Source organism: Sapajus apella, unplaced genomic scaffold, assembly GCF_009761245.1.
Source record: "Sapajus apella isolate SASKATOON/1434 unplaced genomic scaffold, GSC_monkey_1.0 scaffold44, whole genome shotgun sequence".
Taxonomy (NCBI): domain Eukaryota; kingdom Metazoa; phylum Chordata; class Mammalia; order Primates; family Cebidae; genus Sapajus; species Sapajus apella.
The window spans coordinates 18,117,896-18,139,063 of record NW_022436984.1 but is presented as its reverse complement, the minus strand read 5'-3'; the positions used below and the strand labels follow the sequence as shown (position 1 = coordinate 18,139,063).

At 38.8% G+C, this 21,168-nt stretch overlaps 1 protein-coding gene across 1 annotated transcript in view; it reads right to left on the bottom strand.

Moving 5' to 3' along the window:
• Positions 1-21,168, bottom strand: part of CAMKMT (calmodulin-lysine N-methyltransferase) — a 403,007-nt gene that overhangs the window by 61,780 nt on the left and 320,059 nt on the right. Inside the window, exons 4-6 of the mRNA XM_032239534.1 lie at positions 5,746-5,806; positions 3,723-3,777; positions 2,588-2,651 (exon numbers count right to left, since the gene is read on the bottom strand). Of these exons, the coding sequence (XP_032095425.1) occupies positions 2,588-2,651; positions 3,723-3,777; positions 5,746-5,806 (180 nt within the window). The remainder of the gene's footprint in view (positions 1-2,587; positions 2,652-3,722; positions 3,778-5,745; positions 5,807-21,168) is intronic.

Sequence of the window (21,168 nt, the reverse complement as noted above, 5' to 3'; positions counted from 1 at the left end):
TGGATTCATGAAATTCAGAAACCAAGAACCACAAAAATAATTCAAAAAATGATGAGAATAATAATACAGGCCAATACTCAGATGCGATATGCCATTGCCAGGTCGATTTTCAATTACATTTCACTGATGTATTCATTTGTTTCTTAATGTGCTCATCTTGCCCATTAAGAATAATTAGCAGCTTTACTAAGAGATTTTCTAGCTTCTGGCAATGTTTCTCCCCCTTTTTTGTTGACATCCACTTTTACTTTTTAGAAAGTAATTTTTGAATAATATCCCACAACTGCTATATAATTTAGACTTCCTAAAATTTTAAAGGAAAGATGTAAACAGTAATTTTTAAATAAGTTTGTTTCAATCTATATGCATCAATTGTATGTGATTCAGTGAATTAGTTATTCTTACAGAAAGTGGGCACATAAATAGAAAAAAAAATCATTCATATTAACCTCAGTCAGTAAAACAGATGACAACGAATGCCAATTTTAAGCTCTGTTAGCAAATCAAGAATAACATTAGTATTAAAAGCAGGAGAAACACATTGCCAATTTTAAGGCTTTATGCATGCTTTTTCTCTTAATTAAAAAAAAATTAGATCTAGTTACAACAGAAAAAGGCACACAAACATAGAACAACTGCATGGTAAAAACTGAACTCCATCAGGAAAGTCCTAAGAGATGAAATAAAACACACTACCAGTTTTGGTGTGCATCCTGAAAAGACCTACTTTATCTACATTGTAAAGTTCTTCCCCTCCTGCCCTTTGGCACCCCGCTATATTAAACCCATTGTAAAACCCAGCACAATAAAGCACTCTCAGGGCTGAGCTTCTGAGGACCAAATGTTAAAAATCCATTTTCTTGGGAGGGGGCTGTACCAATCATTTCTTTGAAAGGCCAGCGGAATGAATACAGAATCTGAGATTTCCTCTCTGATTTCAAAAGCTGGCATGGCATCTTTGTTGTTTAAAGCAAAGGTGTGTTAATTAATGACATTAGCATTGCTTCCCTTCTTTGGAAGCTCTGTAGTTTAGCTCAATAATAATTTTAGTACAATTAGATTTACATACTGACTACAGATGTTTCCCATAGTTTGATAAGCGTTCTAATTGGTTTCTGATGCTATTAAATAAGACACCTGCTGACTTGAAGAAAACCTTAGGTTACTGGGCCCAAGCTGAAAGTTTCTGTGGCTAAAATAATCTTCTGTTGTCCAATAATCCTGCTCCCCACACCCTCTAAAAATCCGCTGGGGCTGAGCTGGCATACCTGAGCTTCCTCTTGCTCTGTATTCCCTGACATAAGGAGGAGGAGCACAGTGAAATGATACATGGATACAAGCGCGAAATAACTCAGAATAAAGCAGAGTGAATGAAACAACATCCGCTCATCTTCAGGAATATTTTGAAAAACTTGAGACAGTCTCAAGAACATGATTAAAATCCTGCATTTTAAAAAAGGAAGCACCTTTTGTGATCTCTTTCCCTTGTGTGAAAGACCAAGATTGTGATTGGCTGTTTTTCCTTCCTGAATTTTTTTTTTTTTTTCAAGTCTGTCAGGCAATTAGCTGGGTGGGGCTCTGTGGAGCACACAAGAGTTACTGAACAATATTAGCTACTGTGCTTCTCATACCTCCTTCCTCCTGTTGAGCAGCTTGATGAAGCTGCTGCATATTTTCAAAAAATCATATGGCAGAAGTCGGGAAGAAAATCAGAAATAGATTGTATGTAAGATGCCACAGTAGTCCAAACTGCTTTGGCAGTTTAGGAGCTTAAAATTCAAATTAGTAGATTGTCTCCTTCATAATGTAACTGTAAGGCACACCAAAAAAAAAAAAAAAAAAAAATCCAAAGCAAACATACCTTCTACTTTTCCTCTCAGTTTCTAACAGCTGCTAACTGCCCCCTGAACAAATCAGCTCAACTGCCAACGTAGCCACAAATTATGCTTGCTTTCTTAAAGTACAGTTCAATTTTCATGAACTCTATGTACATATTAGTAAAGCATAATCTAATGTAATGGAGTTCGAACTGTAATAGCATAGCAGAAAAACAGAGATAGCTTGTATAATCCTAAATAAAAGGAAATAATGAAGAACCGTCAGCTGTTTCCAGTGGGAAATACAGGTAACTCCTCAGCAACTAGAGCAGGCACAGTATAACGTGGTACATACGATACCAAGTGCATCAGTGTAATAACAAATATGAAGCTGAAGTTCATATTTGCAAGCAATATCTGATACAGTAAATACCAAATAATTTATTTTACACTGGCAAATTCCAATGGGAATAAAAGAACAAGAATGCTTGAAAATTATTATGAAACAAATTTTCTTATTGCCTCGGGAGGTCCACAAAACACGGGCTCCTTTAATGAGAGACGTCTACAAAAATCTATCGAAAGAAAAAACCCCACAGAGTCGTATGCGAGGAATTCATATATTTCTACTTTTTCTTAATTACTTATCACGTATGTGGGGGGGAAACTCTCTTTTAATACCCCATGCTGTCTTTCTTTATATCAATTGTTACTCAGCCGGGAAAAAGGAATGAGCACAACAAACCCGTTTTCTATCTGAATAAGGATACTTCTGATGGCCTTTTCATTCCCATCAGTTAACAGAACTTCTTTGACATCTGCAGAAATAGCAACCTGAAAAAAAAAAAAGGGAGCACAGCAAACAATGAGCAAATATGCTTGTCTGTGTGGAAGTGAAGACAGGAGTGACAAGCCTTCAGTATCATGCTTCCTCACCTATTTCTCTGTAACAATCTTCAATCTTTTTTCATTTTATGTCTGCATTATTTTAATCATTCAATCAAATCAGTCAATACTTTTATCATTCCATTTGCGGGAGCCTCTATCTTGCTATCATTCTGTTCGGTAATTGCATTGTGACAGCGGATGATGGTATTCTGAGAGGCTTTCATTTGTGGGCTTCTGTTTATCTAGTAGAGCCATCATACAAGGCTGTCACTCTGCCTTTCAGCTTGCTTCTGTCTGACTGCCTGATGCCCTTCATATAACTTTGCATTGCAGGCAGATGGCTTTGTGAGGGTAATTTTTTTGTGAGCTTTGACATGCTCGCACATTGGGCTGTAACCTCGACACATTGTATAAGAGCGTATAAGAGCGACAGGTTTGTCAAATGCCAATCAGTGTAACAATATGCTTTTATTTGTAGAGACATAAAAACTTGTCTAATGCACTGTGCTGCTACATAATATCTCCTGAATACATGACTCAGAACCCAGAGAATGGGGAACGACGTTCCTGAATGGCCAATCTAATTCAAAAGAATCTAATTACTGAGCGCTCTGGATCATGTTTGTTGGTGTAATAATGCAGGCAAAACATTAGCAGCTATATCATGGTGCTCCAACTGTGATTCGCCGGGCTACTCCTGTATCTTAGCAAATGGGACTATAATCTGAAAAAAAAAAAAAAAAAATGCTTTCGCTATGGCAAAGAAAGACTGTGCGAGGCCTGGAATGTCACAACAAGCAATATTGACTGCACTGAGGTAAAATGTTTCTGCTCATCGAGGCAACCATAAAATCAATATGATCCGAAAGTAAGTCAATCTAGAAGGTCTCTCAAGACCCGGCAGCTTGACCGCAGCTGATGCTGTTGGCGGTTCTCTGACCCAGCAGTTGGAGGCCCTGGAACATTTTTCCTTTTGTTCCTCCCTCTGAATGGGATTGGAATGGAGAAAAGACCTACCATGAGCCCAGCCAAGCATGTCATGCCACCCCCTAGCTCACACACAGCAAGGGCCCTGAAAAAGAGAAAAGAAATGGTAGAACCCATACAAATTAGATGAAAATGGTCAGAGGGAGATATATGTTACAAGAACAAATTGCCATCTGCAGTAAGAACGGCACTACCAGGAAGTTGTAGAGACATGACTAGGCTACCTCATGTCGTTTTGCGTTTTAAAAATAATTATGAAATAGAAAAGTCACAAAGCAGGCAAATCAGTGGGGGTTCCCTCATTAGTGTTCACTGCAACATTACCACCGCTGAGCTGAAAAATCTGAGAAGGTTCCCTTTTTTTCCCTTGTCAATGGCGCTGTCTTTTAGAACTAAACTAGCTAGAGTAGCGAAAGATAATTGTTAGGAAAGGATAACACTGTTAATCCACATTCATTCCTTCAAAAACAGTTAGACAAGTAAATGAAGAATATATATGAGTGTGTATATACCTATATTATAGTCACATACACACAACACACACAAAATAAACAGATGCAATCCTGAATTAAAAAAAAAAAATCTAAAACAAACTGAAACATTTTGGAAAGCTGAATAGCCCCCATAAAGAACAATTACACAAAAGCATTTAGCAATTAACACTTAAATCACAATTGACCCCAACACAACACAGTGAACAAACAATGCAGGGACATAATATGGGTAAGCCAGCAAATGCAGGCTAGAGTGATGACTGGGCTCTGACTTCACTGCTCAAAAGTAAAGCGGCTCAGCGTTAAAGCTGACAGTCTAGGGTGGCACTCTGCACTTACCTTTCCCTTTGTGCCTAAATAGCCCTCAACGTGTGACATTCTCGCCCTGGCCCACTGCTCGCTGATTGGCGCTCCAGTCAAGCTTAAGCACAGCGAGATGAGCAAATGCCAGCCTTCCAGGGCAGCTCTGCAGCCCACATTCAAAATTGCCTTGTTCTTATTTACATGCTCAGACTCTTAGGATTGTTTCCTCTTCCCAGTTTGGGAAGTTTATTACCTCAAGAGGAGGGAAAAAAAAAAAAAGCAAAATTAAAAGGGAGGGAGAGGTGGGAAGAGGGGGAAAGGGAGGAGAAGAAGCCAGGCAAGGACATTAATATTGCAAAACACACTGAATGAGTGTTTGGTTGTTCAAAGCAATTATAGACTGGTTGGTAAATATGGACCCATAGAGCTTAAAAAAATACATATTATTGCCTCAATCTTGTAAGTGCATACTGTTAAAATACACACTATGATCACTAGTGGTTTATCTGGAATCAGAATGGGCTATTCAGGAAGTATACATTGAATGACTTTTATAAAATGAGAATTAAAATGAAAAACTTATATTTTCTGGGTCTACCAAACATCTTTAGAATTTTCAAATAAAGTTTACTATCTTCTTTTTCCTAAATTTCATCCATGGGTTTGATCCGTAATGCATACTTACAGTTGAAAATACTTATTTCTATAGCATGAATCTCTAATGGTAATTTATAGAATTTATAGTTCACAACTACATATTGTTAGATATATAAAAATACCTTTAAAACCAGGGGTGGGATGGCATCTTTAAATAATAGCTTGAGGTATTTATTTATCAGACATTCTGTAGTGACTTCCTTAGCAGAAGTTTAAAGAATGTCTTTATTGGTTTTTTTTTTTTGACCTTCACAATCAGTAAGGATTGATTGGAGCTTCACTTTTGTTTCCCCCAAATCAAAGTGAAATAAAATACCTTGAGTGGAAATCAAAAGCCTTTGACATACAGTGAAAATCTTGCTGTGCAATATTAGTACCCAAGGCAATTCAGATTTCATTTCAGAAGCAACATGTGTTCACTGTGAACTTTTTTCCCCTTTCTTTCTGTTTTCCTTTTCTTCCTTTCTGTTTTCTTTTGTTCTTTTTCTTTCTTTTTTTTTTTCTAACAATTTAATTTGAAGAATGTAATCATGGCAATTTTTAATATTTGATTCAATGTCTATGATGAGCTAAAGAATATCTTAAATGCAGCTCTGTACCTGAATATATTATTGTGCTTGAGGCAGTAGTAAGCCAAAACCTCTTCGGATGGCCAGATGCCTAGAAAACACAAAAGGATAAACCTTTTGATTATAGAAGTAATTCTTTTAAGAAATGTCTTATAAAAATCATGTTCAGTACAAACTATTTCAACTTGAATCAAACTTAACATAGTTATTACTTATATCATACCATAAGTGTCTTTTATTGTTGTTGTTTTTATAATAGTGAGATTTATAACCCTTTCCCCCAGCATAATAGAAAAATATCCTAAATATACTTTACTAACTTTTGATCACAAGACAGCCAAAACAGTAACAACCAAAATCACGAGTTAAATTTTGATGGTATTTCAAGTAGATCTTAATCTTGCGCACATAAAATTAATTAATATCAGTTGAAGACTTACTTATATATGCAGCCCATATTAGGCAAAAATAAATGGGACAATCACACACAGGAGCAAATAAAACCACTGATGTCACTATACTTTTTTGTTTGATTCCATGCTAATATTTTAAAATAGACACAATTCTTTCTTTTCTTCTTTCTTTCCTTCCTTCCTTCTTTCTCTCTCTCTCTTTTCTTCCTTTCTCTTTCTTTCTTCTTTCTTTCTTTCTTTCCTTCCTTTCTTTCCTTCTTTCTTTCTTGACAGAGTCTTGCTCTGTCACCTAGGCTGGAGTGCAGTGGCACAATCTCAGCTCCCTGCAACCTCTGCCTCCCAGGTTAAAGCAATTCTCCTGCCTCAGCCTCCTGAATAGCTGGGATTACAGGTGTGCACCACCATGCCCAGCTAATTTTTGTATTTTTAGTAGAGACGGGTTTCATCATGTTGGTCAGGCTGGTCTCGAACTCCTACCTTGTGATCCGCCCGCCTCAGCCTCCCAAAGTGCTGGGATTACAGGCGTGAGCCACCATGCCCGGCCACAATTATTTCTTTCTTCAGATAAATAAAATCAAACTGGAGTATAAGATTAAGAAATTTTAATTTCACCAACTTTGGTACACCTTTAACAATAATTCTACTTGCTAAATTGCATGGATGGGCATTTTCTAAAATTATCATCCGTCTATCACCAATTTCAAATACATAGTCTTCATGAATGGATACGAATTGCTTAAAGAGACAAACATGCTTGGAAATTGTAGTTTCTAGTTGTTATCACAGGATGGTAGGATTATAAGTGTTTTTAATTTTTTCTTTTTGCTTTTTTGTATTTTCCAACATTTTTACAATAAGCATATATTACCCTTATAGTTAGTATAAACTATGACCTTATAAAAATTATGTTTTCCCCCAAGTAATCACACCTAAAGATCAGGCGGAATACCAGGCATCCTGTACTTCCTGAGGCTGAGAGCGCCATGCAGTCCTGGAAAAGGGTAGCAAATGTTCTCTGACTCAGCACCAAGCACTCTGCTGATGGGCCTTAATGCAGGGTTGAAACGTCTAAAAAAGGCTTAATATTTTTCCCATAGATGAACCTCCAACTTTGAGGAGTAAGAAATCCAAACATTTCAGAGAAGAGAATGTCAAAGAAATGTTAAGTAAAATCCTAAGAGATTCAGAGGGTAAATATATAAACAGCAAAGAGATGACTTTATAGAGCATTTGCTGCAGGAAAGCCCAGTCAGTTGTACACACTACCTCCGTCTCCCTGGCCTTTCTGGTAGGAGTGACAGCTTGGGGGAGAAACAAGGAAAACCAGCAAGAAGTGTTTGGAGTCATATTTAAGAGCAAAGACAGAGAGGCAGTGGAGTGTGGCAGTTAAGATCACAGATATTTTGGAGCCAGACTTACTGGGCTCCAGTGCCAGCTCCGCCATTCCCTTGTGGAGTGACCTTGGACAGGTTACTTAACCTCTCAATCTCTCACACTCCTCATTTGTAAAATATCATCATTGCAGTATCATCAACCTCACAGGATTGGCCTGAGAGTTAAATGAGTAAAATACATGCACTATGTTTAGAATGGTTCCTAACACATAATAAGCTCAAAGAAAAAGAAAGCTTTTGTTAATGTTATTCTCCAGCAAAGAGAGATGGAAGACTGGAAGAGAGAATATGTGAATCCAAAATGATTATTCCAATAACCAGAAAAATGGAATGCCATTTCGACCTGTTCCTATTCTTGGATCCCCAAATCCTAATACCTGGCCATATCTCCACATAAAAAGAACTCTATAAAGACCAAAGTACAAATAAAAGTTTCTGAAGGAAGAGCATAAGATAATGCTGTATACCAAGTTGATACAGTCACCATAATAATGAATTTCTTTATGCCTTTAGTAGATGGCTTTGAGGTTTTAAAAAAAATGACAGGGAAAGAGTATCTAACTAAAATTTAAGCCTTGGTTAAGTACAAAAATGTGACTTCTAAAATGCAGTCTTTTGCAATAGTTTTATAATTTTCTCAAAAAGTATAGGGACTAATTTTTAACAAAATTAAATACAAAGAACAAAGTTAAAAAAAATCACCTAAAATTTGACCACTAGGATATAATCACTGTTAACATTTTGGACATTATCTCAAAAGATCTTTCTAGGCAAACATATTTTATACCAAGGGGATCTTTCCATGAAGATCTTCAATAACCTGATTTTCCGTCATTTAATATGTGGTAGATAGCTTTACATGAAAATAAAATTATACTCTACCTGCATCACTATTTATAATGATTGCTTAGACATTCTATGTGTGCATCAGAATTCATTTAACCAGTTTCCTCTTGACAGACATTTCAGTTAGTTTCAAAGTTGTTGATATAATGAGTTTATTGTGTTGGTGCAAAAGTAATTGTGGTTTTTACCATTAACATCAACAGTAGTGCAATGACAACACATCTTTTCCCAACATATGGTTTTCTCCTTAGGTCAAATACTAAGAAGTGGGATATCTGGTCAGAGGTTACATATATTTTCCATTTTAATATATCAAACTGACCTTCATAAAATATGTACCAAGTTATACTCCTAATAAGAGTGTTTGTTTCCTCAAAGCCTTGCCCAGATGGGGTTTTTTTCAACATACTTTATTTTTTCTAATCTAAGTTTTTAAAAGTTATCTCAGTGAAAATCAAAAACTAAATGAGATACCACTTCACACCTACTACGATGGCTACAATAAAAAAAGTCAGACAATAACGAATGTTGGGTTGGTGAGGATGTGGAGAAACTGGAACCCTCATGCACTGCTGGTACGAATATAAAATTATGTAGCCACTTTGGAAAATTGTCTAGCAGTTCTTTAAAAGGTTAAATGTAGATTACAATATGACCGAGCAACTCCATTGCTACCCAAGAGAAATGAAAATATGTCCAACAAAAACTTGTACATGAATGCTCATAGCAGCATTGTTCTTAATAGCCCAAAAGTAGAAACAACCCAAGTGTCCATCAACCGATGAATGGATAAATAAAATGTGATACATCCATACAATGGACTATTATTTGACAATAAAAAGAAGAACTGATACATGCTACAACATGGATGGAACTTGAAATATTATGCAGGCAATATCCAATTTTATTACAGTTTTCTTTATTGTGCTTTGTAGATGCTGCCTATCTAGTTTTACAAATTGAAGCTTTGTGGCAACCCTGCACTGAGCAAGTCCATTGGTGCCATTTTTCCAACAGCACGTGCTCAATTAGTCTGTGTCAGATTTTGGTCATTCTCATAATATTTCAAAAGTTTTTCATTATTGTTGTATCTGTTATGGTGATCTGTGATCAATGGCCTTTGTAACTATTTTGGGGCGGCATGAATTGTGCCCATATAAGATAGCTAGCAAACTTAATTAATAAATCTTGTGTGTGTTCTGAGTGCTCCACCAATCGGCATTCCCCCATTTCTCTCTCTCTCCCCAGGCCTCCCTATTATTAGGCTAATTAATAAACCTAAAATGGTCTCTGAGTGTTCAAGTGAAAGGAATAGTTGCACGTCTCTCACTTTAAATTAAAAGCTAGAAATGATTCCACTTAATGGAGAAGGCATGTTGAAAGCTGAGAGAGGCTCAAAACTGGGCCTCTTGCACTAAACAGACAAGTTGTGAATGTAAAAGAAAAGTTCCAGAAGGAACTTAAAAGTGTTACTCCAGTGAACACACCAATGATAAGAAGGTGAAACAGCCTTATTGCTGATATGGAGAAAGTTTGAGTGGTCTGGATAGAAGATCAAACCAGCCACAACATTCCCTTAAGCCAAAGCCCAATCCAGAGAAAGGCCCTAAGTCTTCAATTTTATTAAGGCTAAAGGTGAGGAATCTGTAGAAGAAAAGTTTGAAGTTAGTGGAGGCTGGTTCAAGATGTTTAAATAAAGAAGACATTTCTGTAACAGAGAAGTGCAAGGCAAAGCAGTAAGTGCTGATGTAGAAACGGTAGCAAGTTATCCAGAAGAATTAGCTAAGATCACTGATGGAGGTGACTACGCTAAACAACAGATTATCAGTGTAGACAGATAGCCTTCCATTGGAAGAAGATGCCATCTAGGACTTTGGTAGCTAGAGAGAATTCACTGCCTGGTTTCAAAGATAGGAAGGACAGGCTGACTCTCTTGTTGGTGGCTAGTGCAGCTGGTGACTAAGTTGATGCCAATGCTCAGTCACCATTCTGAAAATCACAGGGTCCTTAAGAATTATGCTAAATCTAGCCAGGCTCAGTGGCAGGTGCATATCAGTCTACTCAGGATGGTGAGGCAGGAGGATTGCTTTGGTAAGCCCAGGAGTCTAAGCCTAAGTGGGCTATGATCGCATATGTGAATAGCCACTGTACTCCACCCTAGACAACATAGTGAGACTCTGCCTCTTAAAAAAAAAAAAAAAAAAGAAGAGAAAAGGAATTATGCTAATTCTACTGTGCCTGTACACTATAAATGGAGCAATAAAGCCTGGATGATAGCACATCTGTTTATAGCATGGTTTACTGAACATTTTAAGCTCACTGTTAAGACCTACTGCTCAAAAAAAAAATCAATTCCCTTCCAAATATTATATACTGATCATAGACAATGCACCTGGTCACCAAAGGGCTCTGATAGAGATATACAAGGAGATTAATGTTGTTTTCATGCCTGCTAACACAGCATCCATTCTCCAGCCCATGGACCAAGAAGTAATTCCGACGTTCAGATCTTATTATTTCAGAAATGTATTTCATAAGGATATAGCTACCAAATACAGTGATTCTTCTGATGGATCTGAGCAAAGTCGTTTGAAAACCTGGAAAGAATTCACCATTCAAGGTGCCATTAAGAAGATTTGTAAGTCATGGGAGGGGTCAAAATATCAATGTTAACAGGAGTTGGAAGAAGTTGATTTCAGCATTCATAGGTGATTTTGAGAGGTGGAAATAGCAAGAGAACTAGAATGAGAAATGGAGCCTGAGGACGTGACTGAATTGCTGCAATCTCATGATTAAGCCTGAAAGGACAAGGAGTTGCTTCTAACGCATGGGTAAAGAAACTAGTTTCTTGAGATGGAACCGTGTCCTGGTGAAGATGCTGTGAGCACTGTCGAAATTACAACAAAGGATTTAGAATATTACATAAACTGAGTTGATAAAGCAGTGGCAGGCTTTGAGAGGATTGACTCCAATTTTGAAAGCAAGTTCTACTTGAGTAAAATGCTGTCAAACAGCATTGCATGCTACAGAGAAATCTTTCCTGAAAGGAAAAGTCAATCAATGTGGCAATTGCATTGTTGTCTTATTTTAAGAAATTGCCACAGCCAACCCAACCGTCAGCAACCATCACCCGGATCAGTTAGCAGCCATCATCAAGGCGAGACCCTCTACCAGCAAAATGGTTACAACTTACAGAGAACTCCGATGATCATTAGCATTTTTTAGCAATAAAGTATTTTTAGTAAGGTATATGCATTTTTTAGACATGATAATATTGCACACTTAAGCTACAGAATAGTGCAAACATAACTTTTATATGCACTAGGAAAGCAAAGAATTTGTGCAATTTACTTTATTGTGATATTCACTTAATTGCAGTAGTTTGGGACTAAACCCGAAATATCTCCAAGATATGACTGTAATGAGTAAAAGAAACCAGTTTCAAAGGACCACATGTTGTATGTTTTTATTTATATGAAGTGTCCAGAACAGGCATATTCATAAAGATGGCATGTAATACGATAGTTGCCTAGGGCTGCGATGGTTAGGTGTAAACGGAGCATGCTAGCTAATGGGTATGAGGTTTCTTTTGGAGATGACAAAATGTTCTAAAATTGTGGTGACAGTTGCACAAGTCTGTGAATATACTAAATACCACTAGATGAATTGTATAGTATGTGAATTATATCTCAATAAAGCTGCTACTTTTGAACATTTTCACATTCTTATTTGTGGGAATAAAATGGTCTTTTTAAAGGATTTCTTTTCAAATTAGTTATACAGACACATAGTTAGAGAGAGCCATTGAGATCTATTAGAATGGTTACGACAAATAGTAGTACCCAGCTCCTCTCCCCAGTATTTCTGCTTCCCCAGAAACTATCACTTGCAACTCTTTTAGCTAACTCTTCTGGTAATGCCTATATTTCTACATAATAAGTTTGTATCATTGCTTCTTGATTTTTCAGTTTCAGGCAAAATCTATTGACCCCCCACTGTGCAAAATTAGCATTTTTTGCTTTTATCTCTATTCCTCTTCTCTGGTCACACGTGTGCCCCTTATCCACCCCACACCATCTGCTTATATTATATTTTAATATTACAATAATAGTTATAAGGTTAAAATTTTGGTAAGATCACTCCCTAGTTAATTTTATTATGACTATGAAATAAAACTGAGCTATGTAGTAAACTATGATTTTTTTTTCTTTTGCACAAATTTTTGTTTTCTTTGTAGTTCATAAAGGTCTTTTCCCCCCTCATTTGCTAAGATTTTTATGCAATCTCAAACTCCAGTTGTCAATTTCTCCTCTCAATACATTCATTCACAATGGGTGTTCTACCAATCTTATGAGGACATCTCTCTTGGTGTCTTCTGACCTACCTTAGTCTGGACTGAATGCCCTCTATCCTTGGTACACAGCTGACAGCCTAATCTTCACTATTATCCCAGACTCCTTTTGCCTTTCTCCTGGGTCCCATCTCTAGTTTCCTTTACCCGTCTTGTCTTCCTCTTTCTTGGTGTATTCTCTCATTTCAGTGCAAAACATCCTCCAGTGGTTTCTTGAAAAAGAAGGTATGAGAGGTAAATGTTTAAGAACTTGAATGATTCAGTGAGTGATTTCAACCCAGCAGCTCCATGTTCTTCAGTTCCTGGAAAGTTTCTTATAAAGTATCATAGATTATTTCCTTGTCTCTATATTTCTCTGTTCTCTTCTTCTAGAACTGTTATTATTTGGATGTTGACTTTCCTGAACTCATCCTTTTATGTTAAAAAATCTTTTCTTTCTTGCTTTGCATCTCTCACTGTTTTCTACTTTCTTGGAAATGTCCTCAACTTTATCTTCCAATCTTTTTATTTTTCTTTTAATTTATGTTATTGTTATTGATGGTCATTCTCTGAATATTTCTTTTATATAGCATCCTATTCCTATTTCACAAATGCAATGTTTTAATTATTTGAAAATATTAATTATAGTTTAAGTTTTCTCATCTTTATAAAGTCTGTTTTCTTCAAGTTGCTGTTTTCTATTTCTTGGTTTTGGTATGTCACATTAAAAGCTTTCCTCAGTTATCTGGTGATTCTGAAAGCAAAGAACGCTGAGTGTAGGTGAGTGAAGTGAGGGTGTGGGGCTCAGCATTCAGTCTGTGTATGTTCACTTAGTCACTCCACTTGGTTTCTCATATTCTCCAATTTCAACCGTACTTGGTGTCTCCCAACCCCAGAACCCCAAGTTTAACCCTCTCCAGAGAATTCACCCCTCATTTTCTGGTGGAGTAGAGGGGGAACAGTTGCCCAGTCACCTGAAATGGGGATGTAACTGCTTCTTAAACAACTTTCAATCAATTCTCCTTAGTTCAGTCCTCTTCCGCTCCTTTTAGAAGTACAGTTGCTCCTCAGTATTTGTGGGGGATTAGTTCCAGGACTCCCAAAAAATAAAATGAAAAAAAAATTTGTGTTATTTTTAGTTTTTTTTTTTTTTCCAGAATATTTTGGATCTGAGGTTGGCTGAATCCTTAAATGCAGAACCCACGAATATGGAAAACCGACTACATCTGATGCCACCAATTTTCAAGGCTTTCAGGGTTTTAGAAGGATAAACTGGGTTGATTCTCAGCTTTTCCAGTTGTTGGCTTTCTCACATCCGCTAAGTCAATGACTTCTCATGCATTTGCCTTCCAGCTTCCGAAATTTTATTGCTATTGCATGCTGCCCCCCCACAATGGCCATTCTATCATCCAGGTGGGTTTATGGCTTAAAAACATCCCTATATAGTGGTTTAGTGAGGTTTCTTAAAGGATTGCATTGTTCAACCTCCAAGTTTACCTGAAACCCAGAAATGTATGGTCTTATGAATATAGCTTTGTAGGACAGTTCTGGAATCCAAGACATATTCTTATCTCTTCCAGAGTTCATTTTAGCATCAGTGCTTTAAGTTCAAAGTGGTGGGATTTCGTTACTCATTCTGGAAGAGTAGTGAGTAGGGGAATTTCATAGACTAGAGAGAAATTCATTGGAAAAGTGATGAGAATAATTTTTAGAAGAACATACAAGACAAGAACACTAATGGTGAAATCCCAAGGTTCTTATGTTCCATTAATAATATCATAGTACTATGGTTATTAACTGGGTGATGAAATAATCTGTACACCAGACCCCCATGACATGCAATTTACCTATCTAACAAACCTGCAATGTACCCCTGAACTTAAAATAAAAGTTGAAAAAATAGATTATCATGTTTATCAGAAAGTTCTAGGCATTTCTGCTACATTCTTGACATCGTTCAGTGTAGCGTTGCAGAATGCCCAAAGTGCCATTTATAGTAGCTACAGTGTTAATATAAAAACAGCATCCCCAAACTTTTAAATTAATAGTTTATTCTAGATATTGTATTTTCTGAACACATGTCGTGAATTAGGACACTCCCCTAAAAGTTATTCAGAAGCATATCATTTCCTATTCTTTAGTGCTTTCTGTATAAATCAAATGAATTTATTTCATAGGAGCAAAGGCATCCTTCATTCTTTGGGCCTCCATAAAAGCACTGGTTAAACAAGAGTTCTGTCTGGAAAAGGAAGAACATCATACTACACTTGTATAACCATGGTCATTTGGTTTCACCACATTTTCTTTTGAACAAAGGCTCGGTTCCCTGCAGATGCTTCCATCAGAACTGAGCCTGCTGAACTTGTCAGATTTCAGAAAGCCTATAGCCAGCCAACACTAAAACAGGAAAAGCTAGCTGTGTGTGTAGCAAGCGTAAGGTGGAAAATTGGCAATGTGATCTACTTAATATATGCAACCACTTTGTTGTTGTTATTGTTAGTGAAGTAGCTAGTTTAGAATTATTTTATTTTTTGAGACAGGATCTCTGTCACCAAGGCTGGAGTGCAGTGGCACCACCATGGTTCACTGCAGCCTCGACTTCCTAGGCTCAGGTGATTGCCTCCCAAGTAGCTGGGACTACAGGTGCACACCACTACAACCAGCTAATTTTTCTATTTTGGGTAGAGACAGAGTTTCAGTATGTTACTCAGGCTGGTCTCAACTCCTGGGCTCAAGTGATCCTCCTGCCTCAGCCTACCAAAGTGCTGGGATTACGGGGATAAGCCACTGTACCCAGCTTAGAATTATTTTAAATCTCAAGTTTCATAGTTAATCTGGAAACAAACAACACAACTATTATTACCCTGAAGACTCATCAAATCCTAAAATTCAGTGACATGAGGATCCAGCTAAGCATGGGCCTTCTAGATCACTTCCATTTGAGAGCTTTTTACTTCTCATAGTGCACCCTGGAGGGCAGTCCTCAGGCTTTGCTAGACAGCATCCAGCAAGCAGCACCATTGGCTCCCTCCTCCCCACCAACTGCTTGTACTTGCTCCATGATGACACACACCCAGCTCTCACAGCAGACATACGGCTTTTCTGTGATCAGCTGACGTCCATCGAAGCAACATCTTTTTCTGGCTACCTCAAAAGTAAGTGATCAAGCCTATTGCACAGGAGTCAGAAAAAAAAGGCCTCTCTCAAATCTGAGACTCAAGTGGAGAGGCAGGCGCACACTTGGCTAAGCTATCAAACCTTCTGGAAGAAGAAATGCACAGGTAGATGTTACTAAAAAGAAAAGCTGCTCATGTTGGAATGAGTATGTAAGCTTCCTGGGCTAGTGTCAGTGTTTGTACTGTCTAATTTTCTTTTATTTTCTTTTTTTTGAGATGGAGTCTCACTCTGTCACCAGGCTGGAATGCAGTGATGCAATCTCGGCTCACTGCAACCTCCGCCTCCCGGGTTCAAGAGATTCTCCTGCCTCAGCCTCCCAGGTAGCTGGGACTACATGCACACGCCACTACACCCAGCTAATTTTTGTATTTTTAGATGAGACAGGGTTTCACCATGTTGGCCAGGGTGGTGTTGATTTCTTGACCTTGTGATCTGCCCACCTCGGCCTCCCAAAGTGCTGGGATTACAGTCATGAGCAACTGCGCCCAGCCTCTCTTTTCTTTTAATCCAACTCACATTTCTGCTTTGTCACTGATGTGTCAATCCAGTGCAGAAATCCACAAGAGGACTACAGAACGCTCTGCAAATATTTACTGGGCATCTACAATCTTCCAGGCCCTGAGGATCAGCAGGGATGGAGACAGCATGGTCACTGGGGCTTCAGTATAGCTGAGACCCAGATGAGGAAGAGCCCAATAGAGAAGAAAGAGGAGGACAGAGTGGAAGAAGCAGTCCACAGAAGGGGAGCTCCATGAAATAAAGTTTTAAGAAGAAGGCTTAATGCTGTAGGAATGAAAATAAAGTCAGTGGAGCTGTGGAATTAATGAGAAAGGAAAAGAGTAATACAAGATAAGACTGGAGAAGAGGTGGTTAAGGGCCGGAACCCCTAGGCCCAGAGGCCATGCTAGTAATTTTTTTTTCTTTTTTTTCTGAGATGGAGTCTCACTCTGTCACCAGGCTGGAGTGCAATGGCGTGATCTCGGCTCACTACAACCTCCACCATCCGGGTTCAATTGACTCTCCTGCCTCAGCCTCCTGAGTAGCTGGGACTATAGGCATGTGCCACCATGCCCGGCTAATTTTGTATTTTTAGTAAAGACAGGATTTCATACGTTGGCCAGGATGGTCTTGATCTCCTGACCTTATGACCCGCCCGCCTCGGCCTCCCAAAGTGCCGGGACTACAGGCGTGAGCCACTGCACCTGGTCCCACATTAAGAATGTTTAGTCACACCTTAGAATAAATAATATGTTTTAAGTAGCACAGTGGTAGGACCAGATTTATAATACAGTTTAAAAGATAATTCTGGCTACTTTAAGAAAGTAGATGAAAGGGGGCAAGAGGAGGCAGGGGGAAACTAGGCAGGAGGCTACTGCTAATATCCAGGTGAGAGCTGGCGGTGGCTTGGGTGGTGGTTAGCAGAGATGAAGAAAACTGGAAAGATCTGAGATATATTTAGAAGGTACACTGACAAGACTTACTAGTTAATTAGATGAAGGGGGTGGTAAGGGAGAGGGAAGTGTCAAGTATGACTTAGGTTTATGGCATGAATAAGTGGGTGGATGATGTACAGCAGACGCATATAGGATTTTCCTTCAATTTTATATGAAATGAGGAGGCTGAATTCATGGTGCAAAAAAAACACTACCTAGGGATCTGGGGTCTGATTCTGGCTCTGCCTCTAACAAACTGTGGGATGTTAGGAAGTAATTTATCATTTCTGAGCTTCAGTAACCTCAACTGCAAAATGATAGCCTTGGGTTAGATTATGTCTAGGGGGTCTTCAACTATAAAAAGCTACAGCAGAAAACCAGCTCTCATCTTGCAGAGTTAGAGTTCAGCTTGAATACTGGCTCTTATGGTTCTGTGATCTTGGGCAAGATATTTAAACTTTTTTTTTTTTTTTTTTTTTTTTTTTTTAGACAGAGAGTTTCACTCTTTCGCCCAGGTTGGAATGCAGTGGTGCGATCTTGGCTCACTGCAACCTCCATCTTCTGGTTTCAAGCCATTCTCCTGCCTCAGCCTCCTGAGTGGCTGGGATTACAGGCACCCACCACCACGTCCGGCTAAATTTTTTGTTTTTTGTAGAGATGGGGTTTCACCATGTTGGCCAGGCTGTTCTCAAACTCCTGACCTTGTGATCCTCCTGCCTCAGCCTCCCAAAGGTATTTATACATTTTAAGCCTCATTCATTCATGTAACATACAATTATCAAGGCAGCCAGCCCTGTTCTAGAAGCTGGAGATACAGCAGTGATTAAAACATGCCTTTGCCTAAGTAACTTTCATAGGGAAAATACATAATAAGTAAGATCATTTCAGACAGTGATTGGTGCTGTGAAGAAAATAAAACATGTTAATGAAACAGAGAATAATTATGGGAGTGGGAACTACTTTGGCCAGATCGTTGGGTAATGCCTCAGTTCTCTCATTTATTAAGTACAAGCCATAAAAGTAAACCTTCTCATGGGGTGTTGTGGGGCTTAAATGAGATAATGCATGTAAGACATTTAGAAGAGTGCCTAACATAGAGTGATTTTTTTTTTTAGATGGAGTCTCGCTCTGATGCCCAGGCTGGAGTGCAGTGGCTTGATCTCAGCTGACTGCAATCTCTGCTTCCCGGGTTCAAGCAATTCTCCTGCCTCAGTCTCCCGAGTAGCTGGGATTACAGGTGTACACAACCATGCCCGGCTAATTTTTGTATTTTTAGTAGAGATGGGGTTTCACCATGTTGGTCAGGCTGGTCTTGAACTCCTGACCTCATGATCCACCTGCCTTGGCCTCCCAAAGTGCTTGGATTACAGGCGTGAGCCACCACGCCCGGTCTTTTTTGTGCTATTAAAAACAGAAATGATGCTGCTGCCATTGCTGTTATTATTGTAACAAGTTTCTATTCAGGGAATTTTATCAACCTGATTTACATTTTTATGGTACTTTCAGGGACATTATTATTCCTCATGGATAACCCACAAAATCAAAACAAAACTGAACTTTGGATAAACATGCCCTTGTTATGGGAGCTTTGAAAATGGATCCAAAGCAATAATTCCACGTATATGGACAATACATGTTCTACACTTGTCCTCCCGCTTTGACCTATTAACAGACTCACTCTGTACAATATATGATTAAGGGCAGGCCTCCCTGGAGGCCTGGTCACAAAGAACATCTGAGTAGGAGAGAACGTCTGAGAATCCCAGAATGGTGGCAGGTGGAGGCCTGCCCTGTGACACTCTACCATTTATGGAATGCTGATGCTGCCCAGGGACTATGAGGCAGAGGAGGAAATCAAGGCACAGGGAGGTTTGCAAACCTTCTCCCCAGTCATACAGAAACTGGGTCACAGAGCTGGAATTTGAGCCCAGGCAATCTGACTCTAGATCTGTTATTCTTAACCTCTAGGCTCTGCTGCCTCCCGATTACAAAAACAAGGGTCCAAATGAGTTGCTTTTCAATGTTGTTTCTTCCCCTGCTCCTGGAGAACTCAACTGGTCTGAGCGGAGAGAAGGACAGATGAGGAACATGTGGAAGCAGGAGAAATGAAGGGGTATAAAAAATTACTCAAGTATTTCAACAATACATTCTTCTAAGACTCTAGGATGGCCTGTTCATGGGTGTGATTTGATTAAACATACATTAGAATTTAAAATGTCCATTTTAATTCAGATTATTAATGTGACAATCAGGATGTAAAGAAAAGATGGAAAAGGTCCCAGCCGTGTCCTGACACTGAAGCAGGGAGGGGCAGACAGCCTTCAGGGAACATTCCCCAGAGGCCCCAGCCATGGGGCTGATGGTCAGTTTTCCAGAAGATGGTGGGAAAGCAGCTGAATGACAGATGAGAAATGGAGACAGGACCAGAAGATGTGGAAGGACTGCTGAGAAAAAGGAATGCACAACACCCACAGCCATCCACAGGGCTCAGGGAGTAAAGACATGAACTCAGAAGACAGCTCTCAGTCTTAACACATTTGTGATCTCAGCAAGTCAATTTAACTTTTCCTTCCTTCCCCAATTCCTTATCTGAAAGTAATAACACTATCTACTCCAGAGTAGAGACCGAGGATTAATCAGAATAGTACCTCTAATAAGTGCTCAGTTAGTGTTAGCTAGTGTTATTATCTTTGTGTTTTTTTTTGAGACAGTCTCACTCTGTCATCCAGGCTGGAGTGCAATGACACGATCTCAACTCACTGCAACCTCTGATTCCTGGGTTCAAGTGATTCTCCTGCCTCAGCCTCCCGAGTAGCTGGAATTACAGGCACACACCACCACACCCAGCTAATTTTTGTATTTTTAGAAGAGAGGGGTTTCGCCATGTTAGTCAGGCTGGTCTTGAACTACTGACCTCAGGTGATCCACCTGCCTTGGCCTCCCAAAGTCCTGGGATTATAGGTGTGAGCCACCACACCCAGCTACTATTATTGGCAGTGGCACCATCACTTATTCAACACTTACTACTTGGCAAACGCTGGGCGGTGTACTTTACATGGATGATCACATTTAATCCTATAAGATATGCATTATCCTTATGACCAGCTAAAAGCCACAATGAAGTACAGGAGAAACGGAAAACCAGTGAGCTGAAGCGCACAGCCAGGGTTCGGGCCCACACACGCTAACTCTAGAGCCCCATCTCTTTTTACTACATTCTGTACCCAACCCTGATGCTGCTCCTAGAATCAGGAGCACTAGTGTCTAGTTCTCATAGCTCTGTCAATAACTAATTTGGGAACTTTGGACAAATCATATTTGGGCTCTCACTTCAAGAATACAAATGGAAGAGCTGAATTGATTTCTGAGCCTCCTTCCAACTCTAAATCCAATGACTAGAGATCATTATATGCGTGTATTTCCAAATGAAAGCTATAAAATTACCAGTGAGCTCTAGCTTGCGACATTTTAAACAAATTAGATTGGTTAAAATATTTTATTTTCACTATAATCCAAATTTAAACCTCTACCAGGAAATATTTTAGATGGGTTTCAAAACGGTCCTAGAAGTTAAATCTTTATTACACATCTAATTCAATGGAATTATAACTATCTTTGTTAATTAAATCTCACAGCTTCGGAAAATAACTGCTCTACATCTATATACACTAGATGTGAATGCTTATTTAGTTAATTAAGCATAGTAACAACAGAAAACATCTTCAAGTATGATTTTCCCTTTCCAATATTGAGCACAGCTCTCTGCTATATTTTTTTCTTCAAACGAATTTCTTTCTCCTCAGTGTAACAAAACTACCTAAGGGCAGAAGAGATTTTCCTGAGGTCTAAAGCACAGGTAG